The sequence below is a fragment of the Peromyscus californicus genome, unplaced genomic scaffold (assembly GCF_007827085.1).
Source record: "Peromyscus californicus insignis strain IS unplaced genomic scaffold, ASM782708v3 Scaffold_17__1_contigs__length_78620276, whole genome shotgun sequence".
Taxonomy (NCBI): Eukaryota; Metazoa; Chordata; class Mammalia; order Rodentia; family Cricetidae; genus Peromyscus; species Peromyscus californicus.
The window spans coordinates 56,093,203-56,114,951 of record NW_026294469.1 but is presented as its reverse complement, the minus strand read 5'-3'; the positions used below and the strand labels follow the sequence as shown (position 1 = coordinate 56,114,951).

General features: G+C 41.2%; 1 protein-coding gene across 5 annotated transcripts in view; it reads left to right on the top strand.

Moving 5' to 3' along the window:
* The window catches only part of Spire1 (spire type actin nucleation factor 1), a 125,538-nt gene that overhangs the window by 75,782 nt on the left and 28,007 nt on the right, over positions 1-21,749 (top strand). For 2 of the 5 annotated variants that reach the window (XM_052742380.1, XM_052742383.1), the window contains exons 5-9: positions 3,287-3,364; positions 7,045-7,209; positions 13,731-13,817; positions 15,150-15,279; positions 20,736-20,777. In XM_052742380.1, coding sequence (XP_052598340.1) covers positions 3,287-3,364; positions 7,045-7,209; positions 13,731-13,817; positions 15,150-15,279; positions 20,736-20,777 — 502 coding nt within the window. The remainder of the gene's footprint in view (positions 1-3,286; positions 3,365-7,044; positions 7,210-13,730; positions 13,818-15,149; positions 15,280-20,735; positions 20,778-21,749) is intronic. The other 3 variants (XM_052742382.1, XM_052742384.1, XM_052742381.1) reach the window with 2 other exon arrangements.

Below are 21,749 nucleotides of genomic sequence, written 5' to 3'. Positions count from 1 at the left end.
ATTGCAATCAAACTTGTAAGTCATATTAGGTATGTTTTCAAGGTCAAAGAAATATATTTTAGTTAGGTCATCTTCAAACACTTCAGAGATCTACAGAATATGGCATTTAATCTTTTTGTTTTTGTTTTTGTTTTTCGAGACAGGGTTTCTCTGTGTAGCTTTGGAGCCTGTCCTGGAACTCACTCTGTAGACCAGGCTGGCCTCGAACTCATAGAGATCCGCCTGGCTCTGCCTCCCAAGTGCTGGGATTAAAGGCGTGCGCCACCACCACCCGGCATGAATATGGCATTTAAAATGCTGACAGTATGCTGTTCAACTGGGACAAGCAGGGCACAAAAGAAAGGACTGCCGAACTTTGCCAAGACAAAGTAGGACAGCCCTTCAGAAAATCCTGCTTCACAGATGGGTCTGTCTCATATGCTAAGCCTGTAGGCCAAAGATGGATGCCTTAATGTTGTAGAGGAACCTTGGGTGACTGTCCAGGCAGCTAACTGCTTCTGTCATTTCTCACAGTTTTTGGAAGTCGCTTGTTTGCACTTCCTGCTTACTCAGTTAATATTATTTCTTTCTTGGGGAGTGGAAGACTAGATAATTATATAGTTTTCCTTGTTAACAAATTCAGAAAAGAAACTCACTAAAGAGGTGCAAAGTATGTAAGTTTGAAAGACATCAAAAGATAGTGTTCAGTTGGTAATACAAGTTAGGATAGAGAGTGAATTAGGTACATTTTGGACCCACCAAAATAGGATAAATAATAGAGTATTTTCTCTGAATTTGTCAAATGTTTATGGACTGGACATTGTTAATGTAATTCTTTTTTTTTTTTTTTTTTTTTTTTTTTTTTTTTGGTTTTTTGAGACAGGGTTTCTCTGTGTAGCTTTGTGCCTTTCCTATTGCGCTGCCTTTCCTGGAACTCACTCTGTAGACCAGGCTGGCCTCAAACTCACAGAGATCACCCTGGCTCTGCCTCCCGAGTGCTGGGATTAAAGGCATGCACCACCACCGCCCAGCGTAATTCTTGACTGTATATATTGTATATACTTAATGTACTTACTATATATATTTTTTCTTATATTAGTTATAACTTTTTATTATTTTAAACAGAAAAAGGGAAATGTGGTAATATATTGTGTACTCTAATAAACTTTGCCTGAAGATCAGAGACCAGAACAAGCCAGTAGATTAAACATAGATGCCAGGCAGTGGCGGCACATACCTTTAATCCCAATGGTTGGGAGTCAGACGCCTTTAATCCTAGCACTAAGAAGGAAGTGTAATGGTGGGCTGAGAAAGGTATATAAGGCGTGAAGAGACAGGAACTAAAGTCTTTGGGCTAGAGGTTTTTCAGGCTGAGGAGTCGGTGAGGTAAGAGGTGATGGCTGTGGCTTGTTCCTTTGTCTCTCTGATCTTTAGGCAAATTTTATTAGGGTACACAATATATCACCACATTTCTGAAGGTGACTGACAGCAGTTGGCGGCAGTAGTCATGCTGCTAATTTACCTCCAAAAGTTTGTGTTTAGCACATGAGAAATACCTGTTTTAGGTTTTGATATACCCTATGGTATAATCAATTGCTATTTGTTATTCTTAGGAAGTTATGCCCGGTCTCTTTTCTGTGTCAGTAATTTAATGTGTCACTTCCTCTACTTAAAGTCAGAAGGGTAAATCGTGACACTTTGATTTCATAGGTGAACAGAAGCCCCAGATTGGGTAACCTAGACAAAGCCATGTATCTTATTTCAGCATCTTAGAAGGAATCTTGACTTTTAAAGAAAATTGTGTAAACACATTCTGAAATAACTAGAAATGAATTGGGTGTTTTTCTTCTGTTTCCCCCTAGGGATAGAAGAAAGAATGCATTACTTATACCATACTTTCTTTTTTCCTGCATTAACAATTCTTTATTAAGAGTATTTTAAAAAGGTGGTGGTGTTAGCCTCGTTTTGCAGATGGATAATATGAGATGTTAGGAAGCTAAAAATAAATAGTTTGGAAATGTTTTGTTTATAATGTCATATAAAACAAGCTAGGTTTCATATAGTACATTTCAATCCAGTCTGTGGGCAAGCAGGCAAATAATTCAGCCAAAGGTAATGTATATTAAGGTTGAATTGCTATTAGTAGGCATGGAATACAGTGTGTTTATAATTAACTTGTAAATATGCTTTTCAAAATTTTTATTTTGTGTGTGTGTGTGTGTGTACACGTGTGTGCATGCATGCATGTACATGTGTATGCATTTCATGTGTGGAGGTCTGATGACAATTTGCAAAAGTGAGTTTTGTCTTTCCAGCCTGTGGGTCCTAGAAATCTAGCTCAGGCCATGGCCTTGGTGGCAAGAGCCTTTATCAAGCCATCTCACCGTCCCATTGTTTTATTAGTTTTATTGATGCTGCTTAAAAGGCATTTTATCAATTGAGGTTTATAAATAAATTACTTGATAAATACTGTATTAGTTGTTTTTCTTGTCACTGGGCAAAATAGCTGACAGAAACAACCGAAAGAAGGAGGCTTTGTTCCCCTCAGGTTTAAGGGTACGTAGTCCATGGTGGCCGGGAGGCACAGTACCGGAGCATGTGGCAGAGCTGTTTACATTTCATCCTAGGAAACGGAGAGGGGGTGCTGCTTTTCTCCCTTTTCACCCTGGAATGCCAGCACGTAGAATGGTATCATCCACATTTAAAGTGGTTCTTTCCACCTCAATTAACCCAGTTTTTAAAAACCGCTCTAAGACAGGCCCAGAGATTTGTTTCCATGGTGATTCTAAATCCTGTCCAGTTGACAATCAAGATTAGCCATCACAAATGCATGCCAAGCATCCAAAATTTTCAAAGGTCCTATTAACTCTGTGCATGGACTTCTGCCTAAAGGAGCCTAGAGGGGAGCCACAGACAAGTGTGAACCTAACAGGATGCTCAGAGCCCAGAGATGTGAAGAGATTTTGTTATAAAAGGGAAGAAAGGAAGGCCTGTCTGAGGAACTAGTGGTTTCAGTTGAACCTGATATCTGCAGAAAAGGAGAGGGCAGTGGAGAGAGATGGTGTGGAATGGCCAGGACGAAGACTGCTTTACTAGCCCAGTACTGTTTTCAGTAGTCAAGAAAAGAAGAGAGTGTAAATTTAAAAAAAGAGTAAAATTAAAGAAAAGAAGGAAGTAATTACCCATGGGCTTTAATGAACTATCTTCATTGATACTTTTCTCTAAAGATAAATTTTTGGATTTATAACTTGCTTATAGCTTAATATAATTTCCATAATTGGTTTTTAAATTTTATTTTAACCGGCAGAATCTTAAGAAGATTCAAGAAATGGAAAAGACTGATGAATCTAGCCCAGATCTGGAGGACCTGAAAAATGCGGACTGGGTAAGGAACTAGATATACTTTCTGATCAGTTCAGCTTTGAAAAATAGTGTTTGGTTTTGTTTGAATGCTGGTTATTAAGGACTGAAGGATGAATTGGTACATAAATTTGAATGCTTGATTTTACAAGTGGTGAGTATTTCTGTATCCCCAGTAGTAGATCTCCCTGCAACACAGTAAGCCAGATCAAGCCAAATTAAAAGTCTAGGTTTAAAATGAGCAAAGCACTCTGGGTGACTCAAGCCCTCAGAAGTGAGGCCAGGGAGAGAGGAGGAGAACTCACATGGCAGGTCTAGTGACTGGAACTTAAATGCCCTGTAGGCGGTCTTGGGCAGTGGGGGAGGAGCCGCCACTTGGTGGGCGGGGTTTGGGATTGGGGGTGGGGAGTGAGGCCAAGGTGAGCTCCCAGCTGAACAATAAGTGAATAAATATTTTCATTATAAAAGTTTTTCTTATTGTGAAAGAGCTGCCCCCATTGTGTCTGGAAATATTGTTATTAACATTTATAATTATAAATACCTTAATAATACTCATTACTCAAAATAGAAGCTCTGTGTCAGGATGTGAGACTAGCAGTGTGATGCATTTTTTATCCAATGAACATTTACTGGGTTAGAGGCCTATAGATGCAGAATGAGGGATATGTAGTCTCTGCCTTCCCTAACACAGTCTAGACTAGAGAGGATATTTTCTAGAACAGGAGATTATGGTATTTCCATATGGCACACTTGAGTATACACTCCTTTTCAGACACCATACTAAATCCTGTAGACACTGAGAGTCCCTGCTCTCAGATAGAACAGTCTTGGGCACAGGACAGTGGATGTCAGGGAGTGCTAAGTAAAGCATTCCAGATATCAAGGGAGGCACACGTTAGGATTCTGACTTTGAGATTAAAGAACATGGTCAGCAGTTGATCTTACTGCTTTTGCAGAGGACACAGGTTCAGGTCCCAGCACAGCCGGGCAGCTCACAACTAACTCCAGTTCCAGGAGATCAGATGTCCTTGTGGCTTCCAAGGGCTCATACACACACATTGCACATAAACTTACTTAGATTCTCACACACACACAAGTAAAATGGAAATCTTTTTTAAAGGATAGTAATGGTATTATTAAGTGAAAGACTCTTTAAATAGATGCAGATTTGAGAACTGTGAATAAGTTCCCTTGACAGTATTAGTTTTTTTTGTTGTTGTTTGTTTGGTTTGGTTTTTTTGGTCTTTTGAGACAGGGTTTCTCTGTGTAGTTTTGGTGCCTGTCCTGGATCTTGCTCTGTAGACCAGGCTGGCTTCGAACTCACAGAGATCCGCCTGGCTCTGCCTCCCTAGTGCTGGGATTAAAGGCACCCGGTGACAATATTAGTTTTTGTTTGCCATGTTCCTTAACATCTTTATTAAGAAACACTATAGACATGCTTATAATAAGGTGTACGTGTTCAAAGTGTACAATGTGGTAAGTTTTGACACATTGGTGAGTATATCCATGTGACCATCACCATAATCAAAATAATGATCCTACCATCCCCCCTTCGTTACTTTATTTCCTGCCTCCCTGCTCTCTGCATTTGCACTGTCTAGAGTTTTATGTGCGATGGTGATGAGTGAGTGCTGGTTCATACTGGATTCTTGCACTGGACACAGTGTGTTTTAAGACTTGGTGCCGCCGCCGCCGCCTGTATCACTGTTGCCCTTCCATTTGGTACTAAGTGCCACTCCACTTGACAGAGAAATCAGTTTGTTAGTCATCTCTTGATGGTCACTTGGGTTATTTCTTGGGTTTGTTGTTATTATTGTATGTGATGACTCCCCACCCCACCCCCCTCGTGTAGCTCTGGCTGTCCTGAAACTAGCTCTGTAGACCAGGCTGGCTTTGAACTCAGAGTGATCCACCTGCCTCTGCCTCCTAAGTGCTGGGATTAAAGGCGTGCACTGCCGCCACCACCACCACCAAGTGTGCATTTTTTTAACTAAAGAAGACAAGGTAGAAGGAGAGAACTGACGTTACAGAGTTGTCTTCTGACTTACATATGCTCCATGGAGATACATACCCACATACACACACACATCACACCTAATAATAGTAATAATCACTGAAGTTTTGCAAAGTAATAATTAAATAATAATCCAAACTGCAGCAATCACTGACCAGAACCTCACAAACTTCAAGGGGAGTTCCTTTTGCTAGATACCACCTCTTCTCACAACACCGCTCAGGTGAATGACCTGGAAAGATGAGAGTGAAGAGGGGAAGCCGATGGAGAAGTTGATGTCTCTAAAGGGGTTCGAGCGGCGGGGAAAGGTGCCTGATGTCTAACCATTTATTTTATACAGAGAAATTGGTTTGGTTTTGTAGATAGACCCTAGAAACTCATACATACAAACCATCTCCTCTATCAGTTAGCTGCACACTGAGTGTGGAAAATTCTTATGACTTAACTTATGTTTTTAGGTAGCTATTGAAGACACATTAATTTTGATAAGTTACATTTTAATTAAATACTGTATGGGTTGACTTTTCACTGAAGTAGACAATGATAGATAAGACAAGTAAACCAAAGGATTAAGGAATAATGCACATTTTAGTATATGTTATACTAAGTATTTGATGTCTCATCTTATTAGAACTCTTGAAGGTGGAGAGCGACTTATTATTTTAGATAAGAGAACTGATTGTAGGATGTGTACTAGATAATATAAAATTGTAATTTTGAGCATTGTATATTTATAAAACACAAGACGTCGAGTGTTCATTATCACTTACTTCTCATTGATGAGATGAACTCAGGCAGGTGAAGCAGCTGCTGGTTCCCAGCTAACAGCAAGTACGAGTATCCACCAGCTGTAGATGCAACAGTGCTGTGCGCTAAGCACAACACAGCCAAGGGGGAAAGCGTGGACTTACCTAGTCACTCACGGGTCTGCAGGGCAGCTGTATCATCTCTGCTCTGTCCTGAGAACAGAGCCAAACCACGCTTGAAGAAGCATGAGAAGGACAGCTTGCTGTACTTGTGCTTTTGAAGTCTTTAGTGTCCTCTCACCGATATTCCACTGACCACACAATCATATAGTCAGACTCCCAAGTCAGTGTGGGGAATACACCACGCTTTCAGTAAGCAATAGTACTGGGGACTGTCTTTGTGGCGTTTTTATTGTTGTGAAGAGACATCATGAACCCAGCAACTTTTATAAAGGAAAACATTTAATTGAGGGGGCTCTATTCCAGTTTCAGAAGTTCAGTCCATTATCATCATGGCAGGAAACATGGTGGTGTGCAGGCAGACATGGTGCTGGAGGAGTAGCTGAGAGTCCTACATCTTGCAGGCAACAGGAAGTCAAAGTTACACTGAGCAAAACTTAAGCCAAAGACTTGGGAGCCTGCCCCACAGTGACCCACTTCCTCCAGCAAGGCCATCCCCACTCCAGCAAGGCCACACCTCCTAATAATGCCACTCCCTGTGAGATTATGGGGGCCAAATACATTCAAACGACCACAGGGATGTGTGTGTTGTAATTCAGTCTACTGACTTTCTACTCATCCAGTGATATCCTAAAGTCTAATGTGTTCCCTTTCCTTGGTTGGTGTTTTATATCCCTGCCTTTCCTTTATTCTCTATGACTGTAAGCATTCAGAGAAAACTAGTGGATTTGTTTATTGATGATTATCCATCGTTGGATCTTTCAGGCACGATTCTGGGTACAGGTGATGAGGGATTTGCGAAACGGGGTCAAACTTAAGAAGGTCCAACAGCGGCAGTACAACCCGTTGCCGATTGAATACCAGCTCACCCCTTATGAGATGCTCATGGACGATATTCGGTGCAAAAGATACACCTTGAGGAAAGTAATGGTAAGCACGCAAATGGTTGCCTCTAGCTTATTTGGAAATGGGTTAATCAGTATTATTTCTTCTCACAAAATACTTGATCACTATAGAAAACTTGAAAAATGCATTAAGCTCAAAGAAGGAAAGTTATAAACGTATAATTTTATAACCAAAAGGAATTTTGTTATTCTACTGGCTCGTTTTCTGTGTCAACTTGACACAAACTAGAGTCTTCAGAGAGGAAGGAGCCTCAGCTGAGGAAATGCCTCCATGAGATCCAGCTGTAAGGCATTTTCTCAACTAGTGATCAGTGGGGGAGGGTCCAGTCCGTGGTGGGTGGTGCCATCCCTGGGCTGGTGGTCCTGGGTTCTATAAGAAAGCAGGCTGAGTAAGCCAGGGAAAGCAAGCCAGTAAGTAGCTCCTCTCCATGGCCTCTGCGTCAGCTCCTGCCTCCAGGATCCTGCCCTGTTTGAGTTCTTGTCCTGACTTCCTTCAGTGATGAGCAGCAGTGCTGAAGTGAAAGCCGAATAAATAAACTCTCTCCTCCCCAAGTTGCTTTTTGGTCATGATGTCTCATCGAAGCAGTAGAAACCCTAAGACAGTTAGTTATGTTGCTTTGCCATTTGCATTCATTTTCATTCCCCTGCCCTCTCTGTTGTCTGGCAGATACTGCTGTTGTTGTTGTTTTGATACAGGGTGTTGCTATGTTGCACTGGCTGGCCTGGAACCCACTGTGTAGACCAAACTGGCCCAAGAGTGGTCCTCCTGCCTCTCCTTCTGCCTCCTGAGTGCTGGGGAGTCAAGCATGTGCCACTATGCCTAGCTTAATCCTCAGTCTTCTTTCTGCATTTTATTAGACAAAATGGACTGATTTCTGTTTATCACCTATTATCCTTGTTTCATGTTGTGAATAGTCTTCTGTGTCATTAGTATTCTAAAGGATTACATACTTTCTAGCTTTCTATATCAGAAGTCATTAAACTCATCACCTCAGCATCAGGTATAAGCAGGCTGTTTCATGTATCCTGTTCTATACATCTATTAATAGCTATACAGTGAGGTCCTTGAGCCATGTTCTCAGGTCAGGCACATCCAGCTCCTCAGCAGATCATGGGAGCTCTGCCTTGAAAATGTCTCCTTTGTGTACCACTTCTCCCATCACCTCCGTCTCGCATTGAGACTGCCACAGTGGCCTCACTGTCCTGTTTGCTGGGGTTACAAGTGTGTAATACCACATCTTTACATTTTTAGCCTTTTTCCACTGTCCTGGAGAAATCATGTACCCTTAAGAAAAATATGTATTCTAAGTTGCCAGGTATGGTAACGTCTATTTGTGATTCCCAGTACTAAGGGTGTAGAAGCAGAAGGTCTGTCTCAGAAAAGAATAGGAGGGAGAGAGAGGCAGAGGAAGTGAGGGAAAGAGGGTATTCTGTTACTAGGTGAAGAGTTCTTCTAGTTAATTTTAACCTTAATTAACCTTTTTCTTGGTTGATCTTCCGTTCAATACACGTTGTAAATGGAGTCTTAAAAGTCTCCAACTAGTCTAGAGTTGTTTATTTCACTTTCAATGTTCGTTTCTTCATATATTTTAGACTGTAATTTGGTACATATTTATTTATTCACTTATTCATTCATTTATTTATCTATTTTTTTTTTTTTGAGACAAGGTTTCTTTGTGTAGCCTTGGCTGTCCTAGAACTCACTCTGTAGACCAGACTAGCCTCAAACTCTGCCTCCTGAGTGCTGGGATTAAAGGTGTGCCACCACTGCCCAGCTGCAAGTACATATATACTTATAATTGTTAGATCTTCAATATCTAGTGTCTGGTTTTATCATAGCTGTTTCCTGGACATCTGTTTTATCTGCTGTTAACATTGCTGCCCTAGCTCTTTTCTTTCACAGATTACTGTTGGCATTGACTTCCTTGAACATCCTTCTCTTTTGAGCTTATTCGTGTTACTTACACATTTCTGTTTTTCTTTTTTTTTTTTTAAGATTTATTTGTTTATTTTATGCGTTTGAGTACTTTACCTGCATGTATATAAGTGCACTGTGTGTGTGCCTGGTGTCCAAGGGGCTGAAGAAGGTGCCAGATCCCCTGGAGTTGGAGTTACAGATGGTTGTGAGCAACTACATGGGTGCTGAGAGTAGAACCCAGGTCCTCTGCAGCCAGTGCTCTCCCTAAGCATCTCTCCAGCTCCTCTTTTTAATTTTTTATTTTAATTTAAATGTAATTCACTCACTGTAAAAATTTAAAAATCGAAGTAAAATTAAAATTCAATTCTACCATCTTGTAATGTATTTACTTCTTGAGATTTTATATTATATATTATTGTATATAATATAATTAAATTATATACTCTTATAGTACCATATAAACTTTCCCTTCTGTTGAATATAGTGTAAACTTGGTTATTTAAAAAGATTCTATTTTTTTTGGTTTTTTTTTTTTTTTTTTTTTTTTTTGGTTTTTCGAGACAGGGTTTCTCTGTGTAGTTTTGCGCCTTTCCTGGAACTCACTCTGTAGACCAGGCTGGCCTCGAACTCACACAGATCCACCTGACTCTGCCTCCCGAGTGCTGGGATTAAAGGCGTGTGCCACCACTGCCCAGCCATATATCAGTATTTTGCCTACATGTGTTTATGCCATGTGCGTGCCTGGTACCCATAGAGATCCAAAGAAGGTATTGGATCCCCTGGACCTGGAGTTATAAATGGTTGTGAGCTGCCATGTGGATGCTGAGAATTTAACCCAGGTCCTCTGCAAAATCAAAAGTGCCTTTAACCACTGGGACATCTTTACAGCCTTTTTACCTTTTTTTTTTTTTTTTAAACTTTCTTGTTTTGAGACAGGATCTCGTGTAACCTTGTCTGGCTTTGAACTCCTGGTCCTCCTAGCTACAGCTTTTGAGTCCTAGAATTAGAGCCTGCCAGCATTCCCAGCTGCTTTAAAATTTGAAAATAATTTAGTTTAAGTACGTTTTTAGTTTAAGTAATTTAAATTTAGTTTAAATAATGCATTTTCATTATTCTAAATGAAGAAACTAGGGTTTGCGTTTGAAAAGTTGCCCTCTCATGCGTTTATTTCTTAGAGGCAACCAAAGTTGTTTTTTGTATTGTTTTCCGGTGCGTGGCTGCTTCCCTGTTGATTGAGCATGTGCACATCTCTGCCCCGTTACAGATCCTGCTGTGTCTGTATCTGCTGACTACATTGTTCACAGCATGTGAAAGCTTTTACATTCCAGTCCACTTCTCATTCATTTTTAATTCGCATGCAAAAGGTTCACTATGACATTGTCATACGTATATATCGCTGTCCTTTGTTCATTCCCTCCTCTCTTCAACGAGTCCCACTTCTGCTCTCACAAATCTACATAATTTTATGTAGCTAACGCAGTCCACAATTTGTAAAAGATTTATTGTATTACATTTTAGTCATGTGTACATATGTGTGTCTGTGTGTAGGTAAGTGCACATGAGGGCAGGTGCCTATGGAAACCAGAGGGATCAGATCCCCTGAAACTGGAGTTATAGACATGTTGGGGCCACAGAGGCCCTTGTACTCACAGACTAGCATTAAGGAAAACCGAGAATGTTAAACACAGGGGCCTCTTCTCAATGAAGGAGATAAAATACCTGTTTTCCTGCCCAGAAGTCTGAGAGTGGATTATGTTAAGGACCTGGTAACCTTTTTGCTATAGAGGCAGACCTCACTCAAATTCCCCAGAATGATTATCCCAGACTTTTCCCTCCCTAGACTATTACCCATCCTTAGGGGAGATGTCACATGTACTATATGGCCTTTGACCTCTATGCTATTGATCAGAGGTCACTAGATTCTAGGCCTTTTAGCTGTAGAATCCATGCTCATGGTCACATGTACTTTATAAAAGAGTTTCTATGCTGTCACACCTTAAGCTTTATTATATACCTGTAATTGGACGGATTGGACTGATGGTTGCCTGGAAACCTTTCCCCAAATTGTACTGAGTTTTAAATATTTGACAGTGAACTGCCTGGCACCAGGTTTTCATTCTTACCTCTTCTCGGATCACTGCCAGCATTGACACCTGCCAGGACTCACACATTGGCAGTTGTGAGCCACTCAGTGTGGGTGCTGGGAACTGGACTCAGGTCCTCTGGAAGAGCGGCAAGAGCTCTTAACTACTAAGCCATGCCCCCAGCCCACAGTCTACAGTTACTAATAGCCCAAAGTAATCTATAACGTGGGCAAACCAAAGTTGAGCTAATCTCTTATTGTTGATTTGCTGTTTTTAATTTTTCTTAATATAAGTTCTAGCCATACAATTACTGGTTCAGCGGATATACATGTCTGTAAACAGGCAGTGGTTCTTAACCTTCCTAACCTTTTAATACAGTTCCTCATGCTGTGGTGACCCCCAACTATAAAATTATTATTATTATTATTATTATTATTATTATTATTATTATTTATTTATTTATTTTTGGTTTTTCAAGACAGGGTTTCTCTGTGTAGCTTTGGAGCCTGTCCTGGAACTCACTCTATAGACCAGGCTGGCCTCGAACTCACAGAGATCCGCCTGGCTCTGCCTCCCGAGTGCTGGGATTAAAGGCGTGCGCCACAACCGCCCGGCCTTAAAATTATTTTTATTGCTACTTCATAACTAATTTTGCTATTGTTATCAATTGTAATATAACTATCTGATATGCAGGATCTCTGATATGTGAACCTCAAGGGGATTGGGACCCATAGGTTGAGAACCACCGGTCTAAGGACTAATAAATACTGCCAGGTTGTCTAATATACTTATAAGCCATCTTGTGGTTTGAAAGTCAGATATACATATTTGATGTAATTCTAATTCTAAGATTATAGCTTCACGTGGTTCTAAAGAATCTGTTTTCTTTACGTGAGCCAGGGCCATAGTGTCAGATGATAGAGTTCTTTCAACCTTGTCAATGTTTGGCATTAGCAGAGAAGTGTACATCTCAGCTTTGAGCAGCTACTGAAGTGTAGCATGGGTGAGTCATAAGACTTTATTTCCAGAGAGTTGCTAAAGGGAAGGCTGTACAGTGTGAGAATTGGGTGGGTGGCAACTTACTTTTTTCTGTTTTACTTCAAATTCAGCTGCCTAAAACTTTTTACTTAAGAAACAGTGCAGAGTTCACAGGATAGTTTTGTTTATTTTTTAAATAATATATTCTTATTTTATGTATTGGTGTTTTGCCTGCATGTATATCTGTGTGAGAGTGTCAGAAGCCTTGGAACTGGAGTTACAGATAGGTGTGAGTTTCCATGTGGGTGCTGGGAACTGAACCTGGATCCTCTGGAAGAGCAGCCATCTCTCCAGCCTCCGTCCAGGGTAATTTTAAAATAATTCAAAGGAATCACTTTTTGTATATTAGAAGGTTTCTGTTTGTAAGCCATTGTGCCCCCCAAATAAGATCAAGTTCCTGTATTTTCTTTAAATATACAATTTGTCCACCTGGAATCATTTCTTACTTCAGTTGTTTTGTTTTGTCAAATATTCTGTGAACTGAGAATGATCTGGTGGCCCTGGAGCAGTGTATTTTACCTACTCTAGCTTACTTTGTATCCACTTACCTGTTGTCCTCAAAGTGAGTGCTGGTCCATAGTGGGGTTGAGGCCGGGATTGTAGCTCTTGTGCCCTGAAGAGAAAGCCGGGAGTGGTGGCACATGCACATAATCTCAGCACTTGGGAGTTGGAGACAGAAGGATTAGGAGTTTGATGTCATTCTTAGCTACCTATCAATTTGAGGCCAGCCTGTGCTACATAAGACCCTGTCTCAAAGACAAAAACACCAGAAAAGCAGCTCGTGTGATGTGTTTGTGTGGATGTTGGAACTTGCAAGCCAACTTAACTTTTTCCCACTTTCTCATCTTCTTGTCGTGATGGAAAGAATATTAAAAGCATATGAAGATTATTTAGAAGGATATATTAGAAGTAGAATTCTAAGTATAAGAATGTCTGATTAAGTTGTATAATATCAGTGGATTTAAAAAAATCTTACACACCAGGAAATCCACAAGTAAGGATCATGCCACATCAGGCCTCTGGTTCTGCTGGTAGGTCCTGCAGCTCCCCTTCTTAAGCTAGGTACTGGCACTCACATGCTGGGCTGGGCTCTCCAGTGATTGCTGCTGGTGCCTGCCTTGTGGCCTAGAGAGGTAGAGAAGGGAGTGGTGTGAGGTAGATCCCAGTGCGGCTGTCATGGGGGAAGGGCCGGGCCTGAGGTGGTATTTCAGCCTGTTTTGTTTAAGTAAGACTGAGAAACAAAACCATGTGTGATGGCACATACCTATAACCCCGGCACTTTGGATGTAGAGACAAGAAGTTTGGAGGTTCAAGGTCACCTTCCACTGCCTGTGAGTTCAAAACCAGCCTGGGGTACACAAGACCTTAGCTCAAAAACCTACCCCTTAAGAAAGACAGAGTCACACCTGTGCCTTCTGGGAAGTCAGAATCTTAGTCACTGAACATACAGTGACAATTTCTTGATTCACATATCTGTTTGGTTTTTGTTCTTTTGTCTCCTTTTAGGTAAATGGTGACATTCCCCCTCGGTTAAGAAAGAGTGCTCATGAGATCATCCTTGACTTCATCAGATCAAGACCCCCTTTAAATCCAGTATGTAACTTAACACACTCTCCCCAGGGATGGGTCTGTAGCTCTCTTCCAAGCTCTCCCTTGAGAGTATGAAGCCTACCTGTAAATTACAGTCTAAAGCACAGAGACACCCCTTCGGTTATTTAATACAGTTATTTAATACAGTATGTTTTCACTCACAGCAGTCTGAGTCATAGTGCACAATCTGTCTGAATACCTGCTATAACAGCTGAAAACTAATACCACACAGTTTCTGGCATGAGTTGCCTTTCCAACTCAAATCATGCTAGTACACTGCTTAGACCACAGTCACACTGACACTACTTTACACTAAATGTGCACTCACCTTTAGGTTAACAGTCTGTTGGCAGGGTTTTCCCTAGTGACAAACCATGGAATCAGAATGCTGTTTGAAGTGCTGTTTGTGTTTCTCCGTACTCTTTTCCTCCTGGCTTAGTAGCCAGCTCCCACCAAACCATGTCAGGCCTATGTACGTAAAGTAACAGCGAGGGTAAAGCAGTGTTCTTCCAGTTTGTAGACTCGTGCATAATCCATTAGCCTTTTAGATCTTTCTGAAGAAGGGGGAAATGTTGGTGCAGTAGAGAGAGGTCAGACGAACCTGATAGTCCACACTAGCCCCACAGTCTAGCTTGATTGAGCTCTAAGCCAGTTAACCTGCCTCTCTCAGCCTCAGTGTCCTCATTAATAGACCGAAGACAATGATAATCCAAGGTGGTGAATTACAAATGTTGCTTTTGGAAAGGTATTGTGGTTCGCGCTATAATCTCAACACTCAAGAGGCTGAGGCTGGGGTTGCCACAAGTTTGATACCAGTCTGGACTACAGAATAAGACTGAGTCTCAAAAAGACAGCAGTAAAGTTAGTTTCCAAAACAGTGGCATTGAGGGGACATGGCTGTAACTTTAGCAGAACTGACTGCTTGAGTTTACCTGAGCACATGTGATCAAGTCACTGGGAGGCCCAGGAATCTCCTGTTGAATTAGAAGTCTTGACATTGGGGCTTGAGAGAGAGCTCAGTAGGTAAAGGTGTCTGCCACCAGCCTGATGGTTGATCGGGGACCTTTGCCCAGGACCTCACAAAGTGGAAGGTGTAAACTCACTCCCTTGAATTGTTCTCTGACCGCCACTCATGTGTAAGCACATGAAAGGAATGATGGATATATAATTTAAAAATTAGAAAGAAGTCTTGATATTGAATGACTTGAATAGTCTTTTATTGGGCAATATTACAGTCAGTGAAGTACAGTTCATAAATCTGTACTGTATGAATAACTAACTATATTAAGTAAGAACAGCTAAGCAAGTCTCTAACCATTGTACTTCCTTTTCAAGGCCTCAGCCAGAAAATTGAAACCAACCCCACCACGACCTCGGAGCCTCCATGAAAGAATATTAGAGGAGATCAAAGCAGAAAGAAAGCTGCGGCCTGTCTCACCAGAAGAGATTAGACGGAGCCGACTAGGTGAGTCCCCCCTTCCTGTGCTCAGGGACCACTTAAGAGTGACCCACAGATTCTCAGTCCTTGTCTCTGGACTCCTCCTCTCTCCTGTGTCCTCCCTCCCTCCCTCCCTCCCTCCCTCTCCTCCAGCTGTTGCTCACTAACATGACCGTCACATTTGTTTGCACTTGAGATTCATGTGGCAGACGGTTCGATCCTCTCTGACGTTGAACCACCTAAGAGCACTGTGGTACAGTGGCGGGGCACTGCCAGCTTGATGCTGCGGTTTGAAGAGACGCTCTCTCCCTTTCTCAGCCTGACAACCTGCAGCACAGGAAGGGGTAGAAGGTCTTCTTGCCTCTGTTACATTTTCTGTAAGATCTAAGTAAGATCATGCTGACAGGCAGCAGAAACCTTATAAACTGATGTGTACAAGGGTAGATGATAGATGCATAGTATCACTTCATTTCTTTCAAAATCCTTCTAAGTGTGGGTGTGGCGGGTGTGTGGGTATTCATGTGTGTGCACACACTCAGAGACCAGCGGTCAGCATGAGGGGCTGCTGCCATCTTCTACCACATGTCTTGAGACTGTTTTTCACTGCATTTGGGGCACAGGGTTGCAGCTAAGGTAGCTGGCCCAGCAGTCCTCTGGAATTCATCTGTCTCCCCCTCCACCATTGGGTTCATGGCGTTTCCATGAGTGCAGGGATCCAGACTCAGGGCCTCATGCTTGTGTAGCAAGCCCTTTCCCCCTGACCATCCTCCAGCTCTGTCTTGAAGGACCGTCCAGAGTGGGCCTGCCATTTTATGTTCTCTTGAGCGCAGCGAGTGCCCCGGGTTGCCATCTTTGCTCTGCTTACCACCCCTGGGGCCTTGAGGAGCTGGTTTACTTGACGATAGCCGTCCTGACATGGAAGGTGATTTTGATTTTCAATTTCCCTAGTGATTGACGGTTGACGTTTGAGTATGCTCTCATGTAGTTCATGAACTATTTCATGTCACCTTTGGATTGTCTGTTTAGGTTCTTTGCTTTTTTTAAATCAGGGCCATCAGTTATTTTATTATTGAGCTACTAGCATTTGTTAGTATTTGACCATTAACCCCAGGAATTGATGGTCAGCGATTTCCTTTCCCCATAAGTAAGCTGCCTCTCAACTCTGAGAGTCCTGTAACAGCATCGATGTCAGGAGTATGCTGCAGATGAGGAGGAGAAGTGCTTTCCAGACCTCCCCTCGTGACCTAACGTCTGGCAGTCAGTCCCTGCCCTCTGCAGGCTCCAAGGCCCCCCAAACATGAGCCTAGAGGGGACATTGACCTTCAAATCATACACCGTAAGAATTTCAGGAGTGGTTTTTTTTTTCTATTAAGATTCCCATGGAGGGGGCAGGAGGCTGGAGAGACGAATCAGCAGGTAAGAGCACTGGCTGCTCTTGAGAGGACATGGATTCAAATCCCAGTACTCACATGGCAACTTAAAACTGTCTGTATCTCCAGTTCTAGGGAATGTGCTACAGTCCCCATCCCATGCTTCTGACCCCTGAGGGCACATACATGGGTGTACATGATGTACATACTTACATGTAGGCAAAACACTCAGACATCAAAAATGAAATCTTTAAGAAAATTGTTTTTAAAAAGAAGATTCTCTGGAGGCCTAGGGCTATAGCTCCATGGTTGAGTGCCTGCTTAGCATGAGTGAGGCTCTAAAATTAATCCCTAGGCATGGTGGCAAATGTCTTCAATGCTAACACTGGAGAGGCAGAGGAGGTGGATGGATCTTTTTGGAGTTGGAGACCAACCTGGTCTACATGGTGAGACCCTGCCTTAAAAGGAAAGAGGAGAAGAAAAAGGATTTTCATGGGAACACACATCTATAATCCCAGCACTTGGGTGGCAGAAGAAAGAGGGATTGTGAATTCGAGGCCAGCCTGGGCTATACAGTGTGTAGCCCTAGAAGGAGGGGAGAGGAGGAGCAAAGAGAAGGGGCACAGGGAGAGGAGAAGAAAAAGAAACACGGATTGTTTTGTTTGTTTTTTTACTTTGACGAGGGCTGTTGAGTTGAATCTGTAGGTGGCTTCGGGTATATGGATGTTTGTTGTTTTGTTTTGTTTTTGAGACAGGGTTACCATGTAGCCCTAGCTGTCCCGAACTCACTCTGTAGACCAGGCTGGTATCAAACTCAGAGAGATCCACCTGCCTCTGCCTCCCAAATGCTGGGATTAAAGGCCTGTGCCTCTGTGCCCAGTGGGTATATGGTATATATATATAATGGTTTTTAGAGACGGTTTCTCCATGTAGCCTTGGCTGTCTTTGAACTTGCTCTGTAGACCAGGCTGGCCTCGAACTTAGAGATCCACCTGCCTCTGCTTCCCAAGAGCTTCCATTAAAGATGTGTGCTACCACTGCCTAGCTGGTATATGGGTATTTTAACAATATTAATTCTTCCAATCTATGAGCACAGACCATCTTTTTTTTTTTTTAAAGATTTATTTATTTATTATGTGTACAGCATGTATGACTGCAGGCCAGAAGAGGGCACTAGATCTCATTACAGATGGTTATGAGCCACCATGTGGGTGCTGGGAATTGAACTCAGGACCTCCGGAAGAGCAGTCAGTGCTCTTAACCTCTGAGCCATCTCTCCAGCCCGCACAGACCATCTTTGTGTCTTATAATTTTCCATGTTTTTAATGTTCCTAGTTTATTATTTTTGTGATGTAACAAGTAATATTGTTTTCTTGTGTTTCTTTTCACGTGTTATATCAACACACAATACATTTGTCTTATGTTGACTTTCTATCAAGAAACTTGACTGAATTTAATAGCACTTTAAAAAGATTTTTTGCCTGGGCAGTGGTGGTGCACACCTTTAATCCCAGTACTCAGGAGGCAGAGCCAGGAGGATCGAGGCCAGCCTGGTCTACAGAGCGAGATCCAGGACAGACACCAAAACTACACAGAGAAACCCTGTCTCCAAAAACGCCAGAAAAAAAAAAAGAAAGAAAGAAAAAAGAAAAAAGATTTTTATTACTATTTTTCTTTATGTGTATTGGTGTTTTGTCTGTATGTCAGTTTGTGCACCATGTGTGTGCCTGATGCCTGTGGAGTCCAGAAGAGGACATCAGAAAAGGGACTGATGTTAAAGATGGTTGTAAGCAGCCATGTGGGTGCTGGGAATCAAACCCAGGTCCTCTGGAAGAGCAGCCAGTGCTCTTAACTGCTGAGCCATCTCTCCAGCCCATGAATTTATTAGCTTCAACTGTTTTTTTGTTTTGTTTTTTAATGACATTTCTAGGATTTCCTTTATATAAGATTATGTCTATAAACTGGGACAGTTTTATCCTTCCTTTTTCTAACTGGGATATCTCTTCATTTATATTCTCTGTCTGTCTGTCTGTATTTTTTTCTTGCCTAATTGCTTTAATTAGGACTTCTAGTACTATGATGAACACAAGAAAGGCCATGTTTGCTTTGTTTCTGATGTCAAGGAGAATGTAATGTGGACTTTTCATATGTAGGCTTTATTATAGCAAAGTAATTTCTTTGTATTCCCAGCTTTTTGAGTTTTCAGCGTGAGGGTGTTCTAGTTTGTCAAATACTTTTTCTGCAGTTTTGAGATGACCATGTTTTTTTATCATCTATCCATCATTAATTATGTATCACATTAATAGCTTCTAGTTTGCTTTTTCTCTTGCTTTGATAAACACTTTGACCAAAAGCAGTTTAGGGGAGGAAAGGATTTACTGCAGATTACACTTGCAGGTGGGGTATCCGGACTGGAACTCAGGCAGGCACTAAAGCAGACACCATGGAGGAGTGCTGCTTATGTGGCTGCTCACTGGCTCAGCTAGTATTCTGAAACATACACTTTCATGTATAAAAAATAAAATTGAAAAAATTTTAAATAATGACAAATCTACAATATGTTATTCTCTTGAGTTATCATTGGTTATGGCCTGAACATCTTTCATCATTAAACATAAATCAAAACATGATTTATTAGAACATGATCTCCCAACTAATGTCTAAATGATGTATTTACCTACTCTCCTACTGTTGTATTGACCATTTCCTAGCAAATCTAAAGTTATTGTTATTTATTGTACCTTGGCCTCTTTCACGTCACTGGTACATTTCTAAACATCTTAATTAGTATGATCCTTCCTCTTTGTCCTTTTGGTGGTACATGGTGCTGAAAAATGAGAGCCTCAGTTAGGGATTTCACTCTGACCCAAAACAAACAACAAAAAAAGGCAAGCCAAGAATGTAGCAGAGTTGGTAGAATACTTGTCTACCCTGCATAAAGCCCAGGTTCAGTTAGCTTAACAGGTGAGAGAGAGAGCGAGAGAGAGACAGAGACAGAGACAGAGACAGAGACAGAGACACAGAGAGAGAGACACAGAGAGAGAGAGAGAGAAATATGAACATCGTAGCCCAAGAATTGATAGCATCCCTTTTGTATGAGGTGGTCAGTTTATTCAAAAGTTATGTTCATGTACCAGAAAAGAACTCAATAAAAGATATTAGTAAACTTGATTAAAGAGTCATTTGAAAAAAAAAAAAAAGAGTCATTTGAGAATATGTATTATTTTATTTGCTATCCTGAACGAGGGGAATCTGGAATATATTTGAGTGTGTAGAACTGAGTATTTTATTTTTTTGAATGGCAGGTAGAAAATTATTCTCATCAACACAAATCCCTATCCACTTTCCTGAGACATTTAAAACTCTTAATTTGCACATTGGGATGGAAATGCTTAACCACTTAGTTCCTGATCATCAAATATTATTATTTACAACAAACTTATTATATGATGAACATAACTTTTGAATAAAATTGACCACTGCATACAAAAGGAATGCTATCAGTTCTTGGGGAATGAGGTTCATCTTTTTTCTCTTTATCTTGTTTTCATTCTCAGCGGGGTTTTTTGTTTGTTTGTTTTTTGTTTTTTCAAGACAGGGTTTCTCTGTGTAGCTTTGCACCTTTCCTGGATCTCGCTTTGTAGACCAGGCTGGCCTTGAACTCCCGAGTGCTGGGATTAAAGGCGTGTGCCACCACCGCCCAACTCAGTGTATTTTTTTTTGTTTGTTTGTTTGGTTTTTCGAGACAGGGTTTCTCTGTGTAGCTTTGCGCCTTTCCTGGAACTCGCTTTGGAGACCAGGCTGGCCTCGAACTCACAGAGATCCGCCTGGCTCTGCCTCCCGAGTGCTGGGATTAAAGGCGTGCGCCACCACCGCCCGGCTCAGTGTATTTTTTAAATGTTACTTTTTTCTTCATATTGTTATTCTATCATTTTCATAGAACTGGAATTAAGACTCAGGTGATTTTATTATATTTCAGAATTGTATCCACTAGCTTCTAGCTAGCCTCCAAGGAGTGCCAGTGAGAGCTCTGACCCTTCTCCCTGTCCTGTCTCCCTGTGTATCCCTAATGGCTGAATTACTTTCTCTTTATTGTTTGTTTTCTTTTTTCAGCAGTGCGGCCACTTAGCATGTCTCACAGTTTTGACTTGTCAGGTAAAAAAAAAAAAAAAAGCACTTTCACACCTGACATGGGCTGTGTGGTTTCTGTGAATCACATTCATTTGTCTGCTTGTTTAGACATGTCAGAAAAGAAAATTGAAAAGCTTTCTTCTAAGCTGTGGTCAGTAAAATAAAGTAGCCTACCTATTTCAAAACAGTACACCTAATTAGAACCACAGTGAATGTGCAGCCTCCCAGAAGAGCTGTGCTGCCCCAGGCAGGCTGTGAATATGGCTGCCCAGCATGTGGTAGCTCTCACTGGGTCAGACCTTTTCTGTAAGGAAACAGAAAAACAAAACAAAACAAAAAAACTGTAAAGAAACTGTGCCCTGTTCTTTAAAACACTGAGATCCTCAGTGGGCAGAAATAGCCTTCTGTTCCCCTCTGCTTAATGGGTAGAACCTGTCATTCATGGCTCTGTGCTGGTCACAGATGATCACTGTCAGGGCCTCCTCTGATGTGTGCCCTAAGTTTACAGTGTGTTTTACAATTTCTGTTTAGTACTCTGGGATAGTGGTTCAATGAATAACTGAAAATGGTTATATTTGATTATAAAACTAGATCTGTTTAAAATAAAATTTAAATATATTTATGAGCAAATTTTCATAATTCTTATATTTACTTTTCAAATTTAAATTCTTAATTTCACAAGTCACTGTTTCAAGCTAAAATGAGGTAAGATGTATTTTTCCAGAATGTTCCTTGAAATGTTATGGAATACCTCTGAAGTTAAAAAGAATTGTTGGCATATAAATTCATGTTTAACAAGCCAGTGAGTTCTGGTATCTTTTTCTAGTGTCATTATTGAATATTTACTGTCTTCTAACTACAAGCTAGTTTCCACATGGTTTTTAATTTTCTGTTTATTTTTGTAGCTCTCAGGCATGACTTGAATATTTTGGTCTTCATTTAACTATCTTTGACTGACCACTAAAGAGCCTTTTCTATTTTCTTTATCCATTTAGC